General features: G+C 44.7%; 1 protein-coding gene across 3 annotated transcripts in view; it reads right to left on the bottom strand.

Annotated features, from left to right (window-relative positions):
* Window positions 1–1,917: 1,917 nt before the first annotated feature.
* Window positions 1,918–19,250, bottom strand: part of AIFM1 (apoptosis inducing factor mitochondria associated 1) — a gene marked incomplete at both ends in the record, with an annotated part of 55,350 nt that continues 38,017 nt past the window's right edge. For all 3 annotated transcript variants that reach the window (XM_080718590.1, XM_080718591.1, XM_080718592.1), the window contains 8 exons: window positions 1,918–1,989; window positions 2,300–2,496; window positions 6,813–6,937; window positions 10,045–10,187; window positions 13,718–13,858; window positions 15,472–15,560; window positions 15,908–16,015; window positions 18,085–18,193. In XM_080718590.1, coding sequence (XP_080574716.1) covers window positions 1,918–1,989; window positions 2,300–2,496; window positions 6,813–6,937; window positions 10,045–10,187; window positions 13,718–13,858; window positions 15,472–15,560; window positions 15,908–16,015; window positions 18,085–18,193 — 984 coding nt within the window. The remainder of the gene's footprint in view (window positions 1,990–2,299; window positions 2,497–6,812; window positions 6,938–10,044; window positions 10,188–13,717; window positions 13,859–15,471; window positions 15,561–15,907; window positions 16,016–18,084; window positions 18,194–19,250) is intronic.

The raw sequence follows: 19,250 nt of genomic DNA, 5'->3' as shown, positions 1-19,250 counted from the left end.
GAGGGTATAGCTCAGAGGTAGAATGTCCCTGGGTTCCATCCCCAGTACCGCAAGAAAAGAAAAAAGAGATTTGAAATAGTAAAAATTTCCTTTCAACTGCAATAAGATTTGATTTCTATTTGCTATTTATCTTTTAATTTATTTCGGTGCTGGGGAAAGAACACAGGGCCTTGTGCACACTGAGCACTCTTCTACCACTGTGCCATATACCGCCATCCCAGACTTGATTTCAAAAAAGAATTTAGCTGGGCATGGTGGTTCATGCCTATAATTCCAGTACTTGGGAGGCTGAGACAGAGGACTGCGGGTTCAAGGACAGCCTTAGCAACTTAGCAAGGACTTCAGCAACTTAGTGACACCCTGTTTCAAAATATAAAGGGCTGGCAGTGTAGCTCAGAGGTGGAATGCCCCTGAGTTCAATCCCTAGTACCAAAAAAGTAATTTAAAATACCAAAAGATGAGTTGACTTAATGAAACTTTGTTTTCTCAGCAAATCATATATAAAGCGACGTATTCTTATAAGTATATAGTAGAAAAAAGAGTGAAAAGAACAGGTTTGTAACCTGGGTGTGATGGCACATACTTGTAATCTCAGTACGTGGGAGGCTGAGACAGGAGAATTACAGGCTGAAGCCAGCCTCGGCAACTCAGTGAGGCACCCCGCAACTTAGTGAGACCCTGTTTCAAAATAAAAACATAAAAGTTTGAGGATATAGCTAAGAGGTAGAATGCCCCTGGGTTCAAACCCCAGCACAAAAAAGAAAAAGCAAGCCGGGCGTGGTGGCGCACGCTTATAATTCCAGAGCTTGGGTGGCTGAGACAGGAGGATCGCACAGGTTCGAAGCCAGCCTTAGCTACTTAGTGAGGCTCTCAGCAACTTAGTGAGACCCTGTTTCCAAATAAAGTATAAAACAGGTCTGGGAGTATAGCCCGGAGGTAAAAAAGCCCCTGAGTTCCACCCCCAGTACCACAAAAATAAATAAATAAATAAATAAATAGCAGGTTTCTAGTTTGGGGGAACAGCAGGTTGAGGGCTCAAGAGATATGAGCCTAGCTAGGTACAGTAATGCATACCTGCAACGGCTACCTGGGATGTTGAGGCAGGAAGATCACAGGTTCAAGGCCAGCCTCTACAACTCTGTCTTATAAAATAAAAGGACTCGAGCACCCTGGATTCAATCTTCAATATGGAGAAAAAATAGTGATTACAAGCCCTAAGGAGTCCATCTCTAGTCCATCCAGGTGCCTTGAAGCACCTGGTGTGTGAGCCTTCTTTTTTGTCTGTAGTACATCCCCATAGAGCCAGTTCAGTTCTGTGACAGGAGTTGTTTCGGGTTCAGCTGAGTCAGATCTGTTGATTTCATTCAACAGTGATTAAATGCCTACTGTGTGCCATAATCTGTGCTAAGTGTTGGAACTCTAACCAGGAGCAAGACCTCAGTGCCATGGGTGCTGCATCCTGGAAGCCAGGGGCTAAGAGGCAGACACAGAAATGAAGATCAAGCCGATAAGGGCCAGGAAAGTCTCCACAGAGTGAGCACATTTCTCTAGAGGAGACGGCGTCAAGTGTCGTGGGCTGAGAGATCTGGAGGAGCACAAGAAAGAAGTTCAAGGAACCAAAAGGAGTTTGGAGAATGGGGCCAGGAAGACACCGGGCAGTTGCTGCAATCTGCTTGCCGTCTGATATACGTGACTTCCCTCCGCCCCCCATCTGCGCCCTTTCAAAGAGAACAGAATTTAATTGAGAATAATCAGATTTTATTTCATGATGTGAACATTAAGAATTTGCTTGCCTACATGGTTGAAAATATACACAAAGGACTTGATCATCTGTACTCATTTAAGTAAGAAAGTCTGCTGAGTAAAAATGCTCCTTTACCCATCGGAAAAGCGGCCCGCCTGTTCTGTGGCGGGTCTTCAATCTTCATGAATGTTGAAGAGCTTGGCTACTTCATTGAGATCTTCATGCTGCTCGCCGTCCTTAATGATCTGAGAGAGAGGGTAACAATAGTTCCCGCGGTCACTCCCTGCGCGGCCAGGCCTGGCCAGTCCCGGGCACACACTGGGAGGGAGTTGTGGGAATGGTTTCCTCCTAACCCCAAATGACCAGCCTGCCAACTCCCAGGCTGTCCAGCCAAGTTTCAAGTAAAACAGAAATGTTGCGGGGCCAAGGCTGTCCCTGTTCTGCTTAGGCACAATGTAACCTGGGTAGATGATGCATTTCAGGGCACTCAATGTCACTGGAATGCTTTCCACGCACACTTCCCACCTTCCTCTAAGAGGTCTAACCGGCACCTACCTTCCTTGCTATCGGCATTCGGTTGAAGATGTTCCACAGCACGATCCCTACCACCACTTTGTCCCTGAGGTAGAAGATGACGCCTTTGCCGTAGTCCTCCCCTTGGGTGGGGGCCTGTGGGACTGCTGGGGCACTGGGAGGAACACTGATTTCCGATGCCTCTGCCTCTGTTTCACTCTCTGAGCGGATGCCAGTCCCTGTGGCCAACCCCCAAACAAAGTCCAAACTTCAATTAGCATGAGCTTGGCAAATTCTAGAAGTCTGTCCGTCCTTCTTTCCCTCTTTCTTCCCTCCTTCCCTTCCTTTTTCTTTTTGTGATACTGGGGATCCAACCCACGGACATTTCACCTTTGAGCTATATCATTAGCCTTTTTTTTCCTTTGGCAGTACTGGGGATGGAACCCAGAGGCATTCTACCTCTGAGCTACACCCCCAGCCATATTTTTTTATTATTTTGAGACAGGATTTCACTGAGTTGCAAAGGGCCTCACTAAATAGTAGCTGAGGCTGGCCGCAAACCACAATCCTCCTCTCTCAGCCTCCCAAATTCTGGGATAACAAGCGTGCGCCACCACGCACGGTTTCACTAGCCCTTTGACAAAAAGTCTAAATTACTCTGGGCCTTACTAAGTGGCTGAGACTGGTTGTGAGCCTGCAATTCTCTCGTCTCAGCCTCCCAAGTACTAGAATTATAAGTGTGCACCATGGCACCCAGCTGAGAATTTCTTCCTTGCCAGTTCCCAAGCACTGGTCACTCTGACCCCAAACTTCCCTTCCTTACTACCTGACTTTAAATTTGCACTATGGATATTTCCTGGTATCTGGACTTCTTCAAACTGCAGAAGACTTGCTCATGTCCTGTGAGAATCATTCTAGAGCTGTATGGTCCAGCACACTAGCTACTAGCCACATACAGCTATTTAAATGAAAACAATTTCAAATTTTCCAAGGGCAGTGGCACATGCCTATAATTCTAGTATTTGGGAGGCTGAGACAGGAGGACTGTAGATTCAAAGCCAGCCTCAGAGGCCCTCAGCAGCTTAGGGAGAACCTGTTTCAAAAATTAAAATAGGCTGGGTCATTTGTTATTTTAGTCTTACATTTTTTGATTTCTTTACATATACTATATATTACTCAGTCAATAAAGAACAACCAAATTGTGTCATTTGCAGAAAAATGGATGGAATAAGAGAATATTATATTAAGTGAGATCAGCCACTTTCAGAAACTCAAAGGTCGAATGTTTTCTCACATATGTGGAAGCTAGAGAGAAAATAGAAAACAAACACGACTTGAGATCATTGAAGAGAGTGACCGGTAGAATAGAAGGGGATAAGGGGGCGGATGTGGGAAGGGGTAAAGAAAGAACTGATGAAATAAAGTTTATATTATGCGCTGGGCGTGGTGGCGCACGCTTGTAATCCCAGCATTCGGGAGGCTGAGACCAAAGGATCGTGGTTTGCGGACAGCCTCAGCTACTTAGTGAGGCCTCTGCAACTCAGTGAGACCGGTTTCAAAATAAAGAATAAAAAATAGGGCAGGGAGGCCGGGCGTGGTGGCGCACGCTTGTAATCCCTGCGCTTGGGAGGCGGAGACAGGAGGATCGCGCAGGTTCGGAGCCAGCCCCGCTGGCTTAAGAGACCCTGTTTCCAAATAAAAAGTTAAAAAATAGGTCTGGGAGTATAACCCGTGGGAGTGTATCCCAGAGGTAGAAGGGCTTCCAGGAACCCCAGTACCACCAAAAAAAAAAAAAAAATGGGGCAGGGGTGTAGCTTGGAGGTCGAATTCCTCTGGGTTCCATCCCCAGACCCACACACACACACACACACACACACACACACACACACACACACACAAAGTCTATATTATGCTATACTCAGTCATGAAGGTATCACTACCAGTCTCACTACTGTATAAGGGAAGCAGTGGGTGCAGGGTAGGACCTGAATGGAAACAAACCTACACCCTTGTCGGCACAACTCTGAACCTCGCTATCATGTATAATTACAATGCACCAACAAAAGTATAAAAGAGCCCGGCATGGAGGTACGCGACTACAATCCCAGTACTTTAGCAAACTGAGTTAGGGTGATCACAGGTGGGAGGCCAGCCTCAGCAACTTGGTGAGGCCCCTAAGCAATTTAGTGAGACCCTGTTTAAAAACAAAAAAATAAAACTAGGCTGGAGTTCAATACCCAGTACCAAAAAAAAAAAAAAAAAAGAATTATTTCAAATCCAAAACATAGTAGAATTCAATTCCTTGCTCACAGGTGCTATTTCTTCTTTTTACAAGTTTTTACGGCACTGAGGATGGAACCCGGGCTCTTGTACATGCAAATCAAGTGATTACAATTGAGGTCTACCCCCAGCCCTCCAACAGCCACATGTGGCTTGTGGGTAGTGTCCTGGACAGAGCAACGGAGCATAGATGGAACATTTCTTGTTGCTGTTTTTTTAATGTGCCACTGGGGATTGAACCCAGGGGCATTCTATCTCCAACCTATACTTCCAGCCCTCTTTTATTTTTGTTTTGAAACGGGGTCTCAGCCAGGCTTGGTGGTGCCTATAATCCCAGTACCTGAGAGACAGACACAGGAGGACTGCAAGGGTTTTTATTGTGGTACTAGGGGTAGAGCCCAGGGGCTTTTCTACCTACGGGCTACACTCCCAGACCTATTTTATATTTTATTTGGAAACAGGGTCACACTAAGTTGCTGAGAGCCTCACTAAGTAGCTGAGGCTGGCTTCGAGCCTGCGCGATCCTCCTGTCTCAGCCTCCCAAGCGCTGGGATTACAAGCGTGCGCCACCATGACCGGTGGATTGCAAATTTGAGGACAGCCTCAACAGGTAGAGAGACTGTCATTAACCCAGCGCGACTCTGTTTCTAAATAAGAAAAAAATCTGTCTGGGGGTGTAGTTAGCTCAGAGGCAGAACACCTCTGGGTTCAATCCCCAGTACCAAAAAAATAAAAAAATAAAAAAATAAAGAAATAGGGTCTCACTAGGTTAATGAGAATCTCACTACTTGCTGAGGCTGGCCAGGAACCTTCAATCTTCCTGTCTTCACCTCCCAAGTAGTAGGAGTATAGGTGTGCACCATCACACCCAGCTCAGATGGAACATTTCTTTCACAGCAGAAAGCTCTACTGGACAAATCTGCTAGTGGACACTTTAGCCAAAGCAGAAGGCACTTCCATCTAGAAAGCCATGGTGGAGGCGTTTCTTCCTATGGGGAAAGGGACAGGAGGGAAGAGTAGCACAGGAAGGGGCTACTCTGTCTTCTGAAACAGATGAGGACAGAGCTGTGTCCTAGAGTTGATAAGTATGCGGTCTCTCTTTCCTGGCTCTACTTACCAGGAGAGATCAAATATAAGGAGTATGGGATACAGTCTGATTACTGAGGAACAGGATATACACATCCATAAAAATGTCTGACTTCTTTTTGTAATACTGGGGATTGAATCCAGGGGTATTCTACCCCTGAGCTACACCCCCAATCCTTTTTATTTATTTTTTTTCTTTTGAAACAGGGTCTTGCTAAGTTGCCGAGGCTAGCCTTGAACCTGCGATCCTGTCTCAGCCCCCCAAGTACCGGGATTATAGGTGTGTGACACCATGTCTGGCTGCTCTGTCCTCTGTGAAACTTGCCCTTAGAACACCTCTGCTGGCAGAAAGAGGTTAAGTCATCTGAGCCAGGGTCATGGAATAAAGCAGAGTGTGTGCGGGAGGGAGGGAAGTCCTCTCCGAGAGGTGTCTACTGTCTGAAGCAAAGCTGGTATTCAGATCTGACAACTGGAATGAGAGGCATCTCAAGAACTACTTGGCCCCACTGTCTCACTGCTCAGGGCCCATGGAAGATAGCAAGTCCTAAACTACAGTTCTCAGACCTGGTTCTTGAGACTAACATGAGGAAGGAAAGACTGGAGAAGAAAAGAAAAAAAAAAAAAACCTAAGCTAAACGTTCAGGTTAGCTTCATTACCTAGGTCTACCCATCTCCAGAGCATAATAACTGAGCAGTGCACTGGGTTGCTTGCTGCCCACCGTCAATGATGAGTACCCACGATATCTGAGTCTATACTTTGACGGGGATCCCTGATTTTGTCAGACCCCGTATCACTGAAGAAAGAAGATTCTGGGTTTGGATTCTTTTTTTTTTTTTTTTTTTGGTGGTACTGGGGGTGGAACCCAGAGGCTTTCTACCTCCGGGCTATACCCCCAGACCCGTTTTATACTTTATTTGGAAACAGGGTCTCACTAAGTTGCTGAGAGCCTCACTAAGTAGCTGAGGCTGGCTTCGAACCTGCGCGATCCTCCTGCCTCAGCCTCCCAAGCGCGGGGATTACAAGCGTGCGCCACCATGCCCGGCAAGGTTTGGATTCTTTTAAAACACAACATGAAGAGAGGCTTTCACTGCCAGCTACCTCTGGCCAATACAGAATCCTCTTGTTGAAGAGAACTTGGACCTTTGCTCCACAATGCCTCTTCCAAGAAAAGTAGCTGGCCTTCCTTACCTGACTGCTCTGTGGCAGATTTTGGATTGTCTTGTGCAGTTGCTTTGGCAAAAACACCAACTGTGGGCAAACTACTGTCCACAAGACCAATAGCTTCATAGCCAACATCAGGGCCCAAATCGCTCCTACAAAAGGAGAGAAGAGGGGGTTTTGTTAAGGGATCGCATGGAATGATATGGTAACACATTTTGTATAACGCAGCATTCTCAGGCGTTATTTGGACGTATAACAAAAGAAATGCCAAACTGATCTGCTGCTACTAGGACATCTGGGAAGAACCAGGAGAAAGCAGGAGTAACCCAAATGGCCTTCATTGTTTCTTAAGAAGCCACCATACATATATCACATATCCATAAAATGATCTGAAATTTCTGAAATCTATTCACATTTTTACCCCGTGCTAGATTTGGGGAGGGATGGGCTTCCCGGGAAGCTTTTGCTATTCACTCCCATTAAGTCCTCCTTAAGCTGCCTTTCTGAAGCTTTAAAGAGTATTCCATTTTTATGGAACTTAAAACATGAGATGTTTTATGGTTCCATTAACCTACAGTTTATCCTTACCTTTTCTTTTTTCTTGGCACTGGGGATGAAACCCAGGGGACATTCTTCCTCTGAGCTATACCTCCAGCCCTTTTTATTTATTATGTTGAAACAAGAGCTCACTAAATTGTTGAGTCTCACACTAAGTTGTTGAGGCTGTCTTTGAACCTGTGATCCTCCTGTCTCAGCTTCCCAAGTACTGGGATGACAGGTGTGCATTACCACGCCTGGCTTACCTTAACTTTCCAAGACCTGAATGCTTTCTATAAGGAGGTCTCTTCCTCCACTTGGCCATTTTGCTTTATTAAAATTTTTTTTTCAGCTGGGCGTGGTGGTGCACGCTTGTAATCCTTGAGCTTGGGAGACGGAGACAGGAGAATCGCGCAGGTTCGAAAGCCAGCCTCACTGGCTTAAGAGACCCTGTTTCCAAATAAAAAATTATAAAATAGGTCTAGGAGTATAGCCCGGAGGTTGAAGGGTTTCCAGGAACCCCAGTACCACCCCCCAAAAAAAAAATTAAAAAATTTTTCCACCAAGCGTGGTCGCACACATTTGTAATCCCCGCACTTGGGAGGCAGAGACAGGAGGATTGTGCAGGTTCAAAGCCAGCCATGGTGGCTTAAGAGACCCTGTTTTCAAAAATTCCATCCCCAGTACCACCAAAAAAAAATTTTTTTAAAGCCAGGTGTGGTGGCACACGCATGTAATCCCAGCATTTGAGAGGCTGAGACTGGAGGATAGCGGTTTGTGGACAGCCTTAGCTCCCTTAGTGAGGCCCTCTGCAACTTAGTGAGACCCTGTTTCGAAATAAAGAATAAAAAAATAGGTCAGGGGTGTAGCATGGAGGTCAAATTCAAATGCCCTTGGGTTCCATCCCCAGACCCGCAAAAAAAAAAAAAAATAGCCAGGAGTATTGGCACACACTTGTAATCCCCAGTACTTTGGAGGCGGCGAGGATCAAACATTCAAGTCCAACTTCAGCAACTTAGTGAGACTGTTTCAAAATAAAGAATAAAAATAGGGCTTGAGGGTACAGCTTGGAGGTATAATGCCCCCAAGTTTCATCCCCAGCTCCACAAAAATAAAAATAAAATATTTTTTGTGGTTCTGGAGATTAAATCCAGAGGCATTCTACCTCTGAGCTATACTCTAGCATTTTGTAATTTTTTTGTTTGGAAATAGTCTCAGTAGGTTGCTGAGAGTCTGGGTAAGTTGCTGAGGATGGTCTGAAACCTGAGATCTTCCTGTCTTAGCCTCCAAGTACTGGTATTATAGGAGTGTGCCACCACGCCTGGCTTTGGCTGCCATTTTACTTTAATTGCAATTTTTTTTTTTTTTTGCAGTACTGGGAATTGAACTCTGGGGAATTCTACCTCTAAGCTATACCCCCAGATCTATTTTTTATTTTTTATTTTGAAACAGTCTAAGTTGTGGAGGGTCTAAGTAGCTGAGGCTGGCCACGAACTTGCGATCCTCCTGTCTCAGCCTCCCAAGTACTGGGATTAAAAGCATGAGCCACCGTGCCTGGCTACTTTAATTGTTCTTGTTGGAAGCTTTTCCTGTCATTATCACCCTCTTAATATGTTAGGAACTTCACAGAATACTTGAGGCCCAATAAAAGATTGCCATGGCTTTTGTTAATCTAGGATGCTCTGGCTGCATTGTTTCTGCAGCTCTACATTTTATCTTCAGGAACAAATGTCCAATGACTCTTTGGAATGTACTCCTAGGCCCTAACTGGTCACTGTATACTTAGGAATTCATTTTTCTTAACTGCATGATCTTCTACATCTCGACCCTTATCATGGGGTGTTTTGTTGCTTACTCATAATACAGTATGTGACTGTCCTGAAATGTACGTCTGCCAGCTAAGAATATCCCCAACAGCAACCATTTAGAGGCTTCTGAAACTCTCAAGTTTTTTATGTACTCTCTTTCAAATCAACAAGATGAAAGTGCATTAAACAAGGCCAGCCTAGGGACTCAGAACTGTCCACTGATAACTTTATCCAAAGAACTGCCTTTGACTTTGAATCTTTGAATTGCTGATCGTGTGTGTGTGTGTGTGTGTGTGTGTGTGTGTGTGTGTGTGTGTGTTTACTTGGGTTCACTGAATCCAGGGCCATTCTACTTCTGAAATACACCCCCAGCTCCATTTTTATTTTTTGTTTTGAAACTGGACTTCACTTAGTTGCAGATGGCCTCTCTAAGTAGCCGAGGCTGGCCATGAAACTGTGATGCTCCTGTCTCAGCCTCCCAAGTGCCAGGATGACAGGTATGCACCACTAGGCCAAGCCATCAATTGCTGATCTCAAGGGTTAGAAATGAGTGGGCTATCTTCTTTCCCCAGTATGTTGGACTCATTTGGGCTATTAGTAAAAAAAAAATGAAAACATACTGCTGTCTATTCCTAACAGTGTACTTATGTACCACCAAATATAGTGTGCATTCTCAGCTCTTTTGCCTGAAGTACTGGTGCCATCTCCATCTAATCACCTCAGCTAACTTCTGCCAAATAGAACCCCTTTACCGGATGACTGCATGGGGGTAGAACGCATGGACTTGAGATGGAATTCTTCCCCATGTGTATGAAGCTAACTGGCCCACAAGGAAAGCAAACCAGAACTCTGTGATATGACCTTATTGATACTGAACTGTAAGCAATGGAGCCCCCAAGGCACAGAACTATTACCAGAACATGGACTGATGCCAGTATGGCTTAGCAGCTCCGGTCATGTTTTCTCCAGCCAATCTTCCGCTCACAACAGCATGATCGTGATGCTCTACTCGCCTCCTACCCAATTTTATGTCATAGAAGCATGCAGCATCTCCTGCCTTGGAAAAATAGACAACATGGACACATGATTAATAAGAGCAAGTTAAAGACAGAATATAAAGCCGGGCGTGGTGACGCACACTTACAATCCCAGCATTTGGGAGGCTGAGACTGGAGGATCACGATTCGCGGACAGCCTCAGCTACTTAGGCCCTCTGCAACTTAGTAAGACCCTGTTTCAAAATAAAGAATAAAAAATAGGGCAAGAGCCAGGCGTGGTGGCGCGAGTTTATAATCCCAACGCTTGGGAGGCTGAGACAGGAGGATCGCATAGCTTTGAAGCCAGACTTAGCTACTTAGTGAGGCTCTCAGCAACTTAGTGTGACCATGTTTCCAAATAAAGTATAAAATAAAGCTGGGCGTGGAGGCACACGCTTGTAATCCCCACGCTTGGGAGGCGGAGACACCCTGTTTCTAAAAAATAAAATAGGTCTGGAAGTAAAGCCCGGAGGTAGAAGGGCTTCCAGGAACCCCAATACCAAAAATAAATAAATAAATAAATAAAGTATAAAATAGGTCTGGGAGTATAGCCCAGAGGTAGAAAAGCTTCTGGGTTCCACCCCCAGTACCACCAAAAAAAAAAAAAAAAAAATAGGGCAGGGTACGTAGCTTGGAGGTAAAATGCCCCTGGGTTCCATCCCTGGACCACCCCTCCCAAAAAGACAGAATATAAACTCGTGGGGTTTATATTTATAATGTTAACTAGTTAATGTTTTCTACATTTTTGTTGAAATCATACCTAAACTATTTATTTATTTATTTATTTATTTATTTATTTATTTATTTATTTATTTATGGTGGTGCTGGGGATGGAACCCTTCTACCTCCAGGCTACACTCCCAGACCTATTTTATATTTTATTTGGAAACAGGGTCTCTTAAGCCAGCACGGCTGGCTTTGAACCTGTGTTATCCTCCTGTCTCTGCCTCCCAAGTGTGGGGATTAAAAGCGTGCGTGCACTACCACGCCCGGCTTACCTAAACTATTTTAAGCAGTGGAGATTCCATTCCATTATTTTTGGGGGAATATTGGGGATTGAATCCAGGGGTATTCTACCTGTTATATACCCAGTCCATTTTAATTTTTATTTTGAAATGGGATTTTGCTAGATCGGTGAGGATCTTGCTAAATTGCCAAGGCTGGCCTTGAATCTGTCTCAGCTTCCCTGGGATTATAGGTGTGAGCCACCATATACAGTAAGATTCCTATTTTTTGTTTTGTTTTGTTTTTCAGTACTGAGGACATTCTATCTCTGAGCTACACCCCAGTCCTATTTTGAAACCGGGTCTCACTGAGTTGCAAAGGGCCTCACTAAATAGCTGAGGCTGTCCTCGAACTGCAATCCTCCTGTCTCAGCCTCCCAAATGTTGGGATTATAAGCATGCACCACCACACCCAGCCAAGATTCCATTTTTTATTTTTTGCACGATTGGGGATTGAACCCAAGGGCATTCAACTTTCGAGTTACACCCTCAGCTTTATTTTTTATTATTCTTTATTGTAAAACAGGTTCTCCCTAACTTGAGGAGGGCCTCACTAAGTAGCTGAGGGTGACGCGAATCTGTGATCTTCCTGTCTCAGCCTCCTACGTACTGGGATTACAAGTGCATGTTACTAAACCCGGCTTAAGATTCCGTTTTTTAGGAAAAAAATTATATTTCTGCCAAGCCAGCCTCAGTCTCCTTTGCTTCAGTTTACGTATCTGTTTCTTTTCATTCTGTCCTTAGATGAGCTATTTAATAACAATGATTTGCAGGATATTCTTTCCTATATGTGGAAACCAGTTTTTGGATAGGACTGCTTCTCACCTAGAAATATTTTCTGAGATAAGGGTATTCAGTATTCATTCATTCAGTCAACAAATATTTATAGAGTACTTATTGTGTGCAAAAGCATTATGATGTCTGGGTGGCTGAGGTGCAACTGACATGGACCTTGCTAGGAGTGTCTAACCTACTGCAGGAGGATGCAGTGCTGCTCAGAAACACAGGGCAATGTTCCTCTGAAAGGTTAAAATTCAATGAGCTAAGTGTTCCAAACAGAGAGAGGGACCCTAGCTGGGGGTGAATGGGGACAGCGCCATGCAGGATGTGGTACTCGAACTTCCTAACCCTCGTTCATCTTTATGATTATTCACACTTGCCCAAAGCAAGCGAGCAATGGCAAAATAAACTATGAAATCTACTTAAGAGAATATTATATAGTCATTAAGCTGTTTACTGAGTCTGACACAATGTGGAAAATGTTTACATTTATTAGAGTAAGTGAAAAAGAACAGAATACAAATATTTTTTATGTAGTATGCTCACTGATTGGGTTAAACAAAGAAAAGCACATGTGCGAGGTAACAAAAGGCACGAAATTCACTAAAACACATGGTTGCTAATAGTGACTGTCCCCATTATTCCTTCTCATCTGTCTTCTACAATGAGTATATATTACTTCTACAATAGATTAAAAATCCAGTACATTTTATCTTTGAAAATGCAAACTTCAAAGGGGGGAAAAAATCCCTCAAGGTTCCTATATACTACAGTCTTGTTTGTGTCATAATAGTGCCCCCTCCCCGGTACTGGTGGTTTAACCACTGATCTATACCCCAGCCCAATTTTTTTTGTGGTACTGGGGATAGAATCCAGGGGCATTCTACCTCTAAGCCACAACCCCAGCCCTATTTTTTATTATTTATTTGTGGTACTAGAAATGGAACCCAGGGGCATTCTATCTTTGCAGTTCGTGGCCAGCCTCAGCTACTTAGCGAAGCCCTTTGCAACTCAGTGAAATCCTGTTTCAAAGTAAATAATAAAAAATAGGGCTGGGGGTGTAGCTTGGACTTAGAATGCCCCTGTGTTCCATCCCCAGTATTGCAAAATAAATAAATAAATAAATAAATAAATAAATAATAACCATGTAATCTCATCAACCTAGCAAGACCCTGTTTCTAAATAAGAAATGAAGCTGGGGTGTGGTGGTGCACGCTTGTAATCGCTGTAATCCCCACATCTGGGAGGCTGAGACAGGAGGATCATGGTTCGTGGACCGCCTCAGCTACTTACTGAGGCCCTTTGCAAAATAAAAACTAAAAAATAGGGCTGGGAGTATAGTTCAAAGGTAGAATGCCTCTGGGTTCAATCCCCAGTACCACACTCAAAAAAATCTAAAAATAGTACTAAAATACAATGAAAACAAAGTGATTCTCCTTTCCACAGAACACGCTAGAACACTGCTTCATCTTCCATTCCCTGGACTCACATTTGAGCTTCGAGAAGAATGCATCTGTCTGAAAGTGGTGCACATGCTGGCCAAGGAGTATTCCATGGCCATTGCCAACAAGTAGAACTGAAAGAATTTTCTCTCTATAGGTACACACACTATTTCTCATCTTCCCCTAGCTTGCAGATGGGGCCATACTTGATCTGGGGTTTTTATTCTTGTCCGAGCTGTCAATGAACTTTATCCTACCACCGGCCAGATCTGCTCACAGGCTGTGGACAATGACTTGTGCCTGGTCAAGCTGGAGCACACTTACCACCCAGATGTTAGAGCGTGCTTGTAGCTCTGCGTTTACCCGGAAGCCGCCAAAGTCTGAGTCTATTTCCAGTCCACCAGTCTTGGCCAATTCAACATTGGGCTCCAGGCCCACAGCTGCTACTATGTGGTCAGTCTCTACCTAAGGTGAAAAGGAAATTCAATTACTCAGTTTCCACTTATCTTGATATAACAACTACATATCATGCCATTAAGAATTGGGGCTTTAGCCAGACGTGGTGGCACATGTTTGTAATCCCAGCATTCGGGAGGCTGAGACAGGAGGATCATGGTTTGTGGACAGTCTCAGCTACTTAGTGAGGCCCTCTGCAACTCAGTGAGACCCTGTTTCAAAATAAAGAATAAAAAATAGGGCTGGGGGTGTAGCTTGGATGTAGAATACCCCTGGGTTCCACCCCCAGTACCGCAGGAAAAAAAAATTGAGGCTTTAGCCACATATGTTGGTGTACACCTGTAATCCCAGTACTTGGGAGGTTGAGACAGGAGGATTGCAGGTTCAAAGCCAGCCTTAGCAACTTAATGAGGCTTTCAGCAATTAAGTGAGACCCTGTTTCCAAATAAAAAAAACTGAACTGAGGCAGTAACTCGAAGATAGATCTGGGTTCAATCCCTACTATCACCAAAAAAAAAAAAAAAAAAGAATCGGGGCTTTAAAGAAAACCATAGTTTAACTTACAGATTTTAAGTTCTATTTCATAAGTGCCCCCTCAGTCCCACACACATACCACATGTCATCTCATCAGAAATCTGCCATCCTAGTAAGGGTTGAAAAATCTCCAATGCAGATAGGAAGGGGCTAAGGGAAAGTGAGCCACAGGTATCCACTGTTTTGTTTCCAGTGCTGGAGATCAAACCCAGGGCTTTACATATTCTAAACAAGTGCTCTACCATTGAGCTACATACCTACATCCAGCCCTCACCCACTGGTGCTTTTTTGGTACTCAAGATTGAACTCAGGAGAATTTTTGTTTAGAAAAAGGGACTTGTAGCCGGGCGTGGTGGCGCACGCTTGTAATCCCCGCGCTTGGGAGGCTGAGACAGGAGGATCTCACGGGTTCGAAGCCAGCCTCAGCTACTTAGTGAGGCTCTCAGCAACTTAGTGAGACCCTGTTTCCAAATAAAATATAAAATGGGTCTGGGAGTATAGCCCGGAGGTAGAAAGCCTCTGGGTTCCACCCCCAGTACCACCAAAAAAAAAAAAAAAAAGAAAGAAAGAAAAAAGAAAAAAAGAAAAAAGAAAAAGGGACTTGTTTGGTTGCTGAAAATCTTGCTACATTGCTGAGGCTGGCTTTGAACCTGTGATCCTTCTGTTTCAACATCTCAAGTACCACATTAGATTAGATTAGATTAGAGCCATACACCTGACTCATCCTGGTTTTTGTTTTTTTTTTTGGGTGGTACTGGGGTTCCTGGAAGCCCTTCTGCCTCCGGGCTATACTCCCAGACCTATTTTATATTTTTTTATTTGGAAACAGGGTGTCTTAAACCAGCGTGGCTGGCTTCGAACCTGCACGATCCTCCTGTGTCTGCCTCCCAAGCGCAGGGATGACAAGCGTGCGCCACCACGCCGGGCTCATCCTGTTTTAATGCAGGGAAAGTTTATATAGACAATTATGACAGATTAACGGTGGCCGCAAAGAAAACCGATCTACTGGTATCAAGTGAAGGAGTGAGGATGAGGAAAGGGGAGGCGAGGCAGGAAGTCCTCCTGGAAGTCTGTCTTCTTGTCTTTACCTTCCTGCCGTCTTTCAGCTTGATGAGTAACTTGCCACCACTGACGCCGACGGACTGCACAATTGCACTGGGCATCACTTTTACTCCCTCTGCAAAGGCAAATGAGAGCTGAGGCTCAGTTCACAGCCTGTCAGCTTTGGGAATAGGGAAGCTGACTAGAGGCCTCTGCTGCGGGCAAACCGGTTACCATCAGTACACAGGCAGGCTTGGAGAGCCGCGAGGACCTATTCTCCACGGTCTACCTTCGGCATTTCAGGAACCTAGTGTATCAGATCCAGAATGCCTGGATGGGCTTGGCTGACCGGCAAAACATTTCTTCTGCCAAGTGACAGGGCTTAGGGGGTTCCCGCAAAAGTTAACTTTGCCCTGGGCCATTCTCCTACCCTCGGCCACTCTCCAAGAAAACAGAATAACAGCATGTAGAAATGGTTTCTACCTCGTCTGACTTTTTCCATGGTCCAGTTGCTGAGGTATTCGGGGAGGATCTTTCCCATGTTTCCTTTCTCAGGGAAGAGCTGAATCACTTCTGTGCCCAAGGCTCGAGCTGGGAAGAAGAGGAGGAGAACTTATAGCGAGAGACAAAGGCAAGCCCAGGAGGGACAGGAAGGGCACGAAAAGGAGCACAGGGCAGCCCTTCCTCAAATAGGGCAAAGCTGCTAACTGTGCTAGAGCTCCCACCTGCCACATACTGCGGCGCGAGGGCCTTGATACTTGAGTTCACTGACAAGACAAAGACAACAGGTGTGCAACTGCTGTCCCTAGATTAAACTACCAACTGGAAACTCTGCGCACTTCCACCCAGACAGTCATCCGAGGCTTACACAAGTTCTTTGTGACTTCTCAATAGGAAGTGCCCTCCTGAGCAGTGACCCTGAGCTCGCAGAGCTGAAAAATAACTAAGAAAAATGGCTGCCATGAAATGTTCAAACTGGAACTCAAGAGACCTGTCAAGCTGGGAACCACCATGTGCCTGAAGGAAGAATTTTTTTTTTTTTGCAGTACTAGGGATGGAACCCAGGGGCATTCTACCTCCAAGATACACCCCCCGCCCTATATTTTATTCTTTATTTTGAAACTGGGTCTCACTAAGTTGTAGAGGGCCTTACTAAGTAGCTGAGGCTGGTCACAAACCTGTGACCCTCCTGTCTTAGCCTCCTGAGTACTGGGATTACAAGTGTGTGCCACCATGCCTGACTGACTTCCACCCTATTTTTTATTCTTTATTTTGAGATTGGGTCTCACTAAGTTGTGGAGGGCCTAAGTAGCTGAGGTTAGCTGCGAACCTGCACTCCTCCCATCTTAGCCTCGCAAGTACTGAGGTTACAAGCTTGTGCCACCACATCAGGCTGAAATTTGGCTTTTTACAGGGACAGCAATTCAAATATAAATACAAATCGGGCATAGTGGAATATGCGCGTAATCTCAGTACTTGGGAGACCGAGACAGGTGGATTGCAGGTTTGAAACCAGTTTCAGTAATTTAGTGAAGCTGTCAGCAACTTAGCAAGACCTTACTTCAGAATAAAAAATATAAAGCTGGGCATAGTGGCGCATGCTTGTAATTCCAGCATTTGGGAGGCTGAGACAGGAGGATGGTGGTTCGCAGACAGCCTCAGCTACTTAAGTGAGGCCCTTTACAACTCAGTGGGACCCTGTTTCAAAATAAAAAATTAAAAATAGGGCCGGAGGTGTATCTTGGAGTTAAAATGCTCCTGGGTTCCATCCCCAGTACCACAAAAAATAAATAAATAAAAATAAAAATCAAGCTGGGCGTGGTGGTGCACACTTGTAATCCCCGCGCTTGGGAGGCTGAGACAGGAGGATCACGCAGGTTTGAAGCCAGCCTCAGCTAGTTAGTGAGGCTCTCAGCAACTTAGTGAGACCCTGTTTCCATATAAATTATAAAAAAGGTCTGGGAGTAGAGCCCGGAGGTAGAAAAACCCCTGGGTTCCACCAGCACCACAAAAAAAGCAAAATAAAAAATAAAACAGGACTGGGGGTATAGCTCAGAGATAGAATCTTCCTGGGTTTAATCTCTAGTAACTCCCCCAATACATACATTCGTATATGTATACACATACACACACAAACACACAAACAGACACACACACACACACACACACACACACTGTGGTCTGCCATGGCTTTGCCATTTCAATAACTCACTTCCTTTAATATTTTACTTCTAAAGATTCTGGCATAAGCCTTATGTGGAGGCACATACCTATAAACCCAATACTTGGAGGCTAAGGTAGGAGTATAGCAGGTTGGAGGCCAGCCTGGGCAACTTTGTGAGACCCTGTTTCAAAATAAAAGAGGACTGGGGATTTCGCTTGGTAGTAGAACGTCCCTGGGCTCAATCCCTAGTACCACACATACCAAAAGGAGCCTGGCATAAAGGCAGGAGGAAGAGAAAGCAAGTGTTGCTATCAAGTTGCTCAGATGAAAGCTTTGCAATTGCCAAGGGATCCTCATCAGGACTAATCTCAGTGCTTAGTTAAACAAACTCTTTCTACTCCTCCTGGCAAATCCGTCTGGAATTTGTGACCGTCTACCAAGATGCTTGTGCTATTAGACTAGAGAAATAAAACTAAGATCATTCCCAAATACTCACCCTTTCTACCAAGAGCACAGGCCAGTTCGCTCCCAAGGAAGCCTCCACCAATAACCGTAATTGACTTGACTTCTCGTGAGATCTTCTCTAAGGCTCTAAAGTCTCCAATCTGTAATTTCACATGAGTTTAGTCCAGTGATTCCCCAAAGGGGCATAGGATAATAATCCTAGGAAATATTTTCCTCTAAATCTTTCATAACAGTAGTTTGCACGTATAATCTCCTCGTATAAAGTGCCTCAATTATAGCTTCTATGCTTCTAATGCAAATTTCTTTTCCTAGTGGGGGTTGCCCTCTCTTCTCCAGGGGGACGTTTGGTAGTGTCTGCAGACACTGTTAGTTGTCAGGACAGGGAGGTGCTCCCAGCCTCTGCTGGGCCAAGGACAGGGATTCTGCCAACATCTTACAATGCACAGAATATCCCCACCACACAATTATCCAGCCCAACAGGTCAATAGTATTGGAGTTGACAAACCCAAGAACTGAAAGGATGGGACAAGCAAGGCGTGGTGGTGCACACTTGTACTCCCAGCATTTGGGAGGCTGAGAAAGGAGGATTGCAATTCACGGACAACCTTAGCCCTTTGCAACTCAGTGAGACCCTGTTTCAAAATAGAGTCTGGGGTGTAGTTTGGAGGTAGAATGCCGCTGGGTTCCATCCCCAATACTGCAGAAAAAAAAGGGATGGTACAAACCTTATCAAATATTCCCAAGAGTGGCTGGAAAATTACAGCGGTTTTTATAAGCAAAGCAGTGTTAAGAAAGTAAACTAACTCTCTTTTTCCTTTAACTTGGGTATTCTTGTTTTGTGTCTGTAGTACTGGGAAAGGAGCCCAGGGACATTCTACCTCTAAGCTATACCCCCAGTCCTATTTTTTATTCTTTATTTTGAAACAGGGTCTCACTGAGTTGCAAAGGGCCTCACTAAGTACCTGAGACTGTCTGCAAACCACAATCCTCCTGTCTCAGCCTCCCAAATGTTTGGATTACAAGTGTGCACCACCACGCCCAGCTTAACTTAGGTATTCTTGACCTTCTTTCTCCAAGTCTCCATATTACACTTGCAATAAAAAATGCCAAGAGACTATCCGTAGTTCCAATAAATCAAATGCACAATGAAAAAACCAACCTTAGAAGGGCAGCTGGAAGGACCAATAGCAAGCAATA

The sequence above is a fragment of the Muscardinus avellanarius genome (genome assembly GCF_963383645.1).
Source record: "Muscardinus avellanarius genome assembly, chromosome: X".
In the NCBI taxonomy this organism is placed as follows: Eukaryota; Metazoa; Chordata; class Mammalia; order Rodentia; family Gliridae; genus Muscardinus; species Muscardinus avellanarius.
Note: the sequence above shows the minus strand (reverse complement) of the source record. Positions and strands in the feature narration are given on the sequence as shown.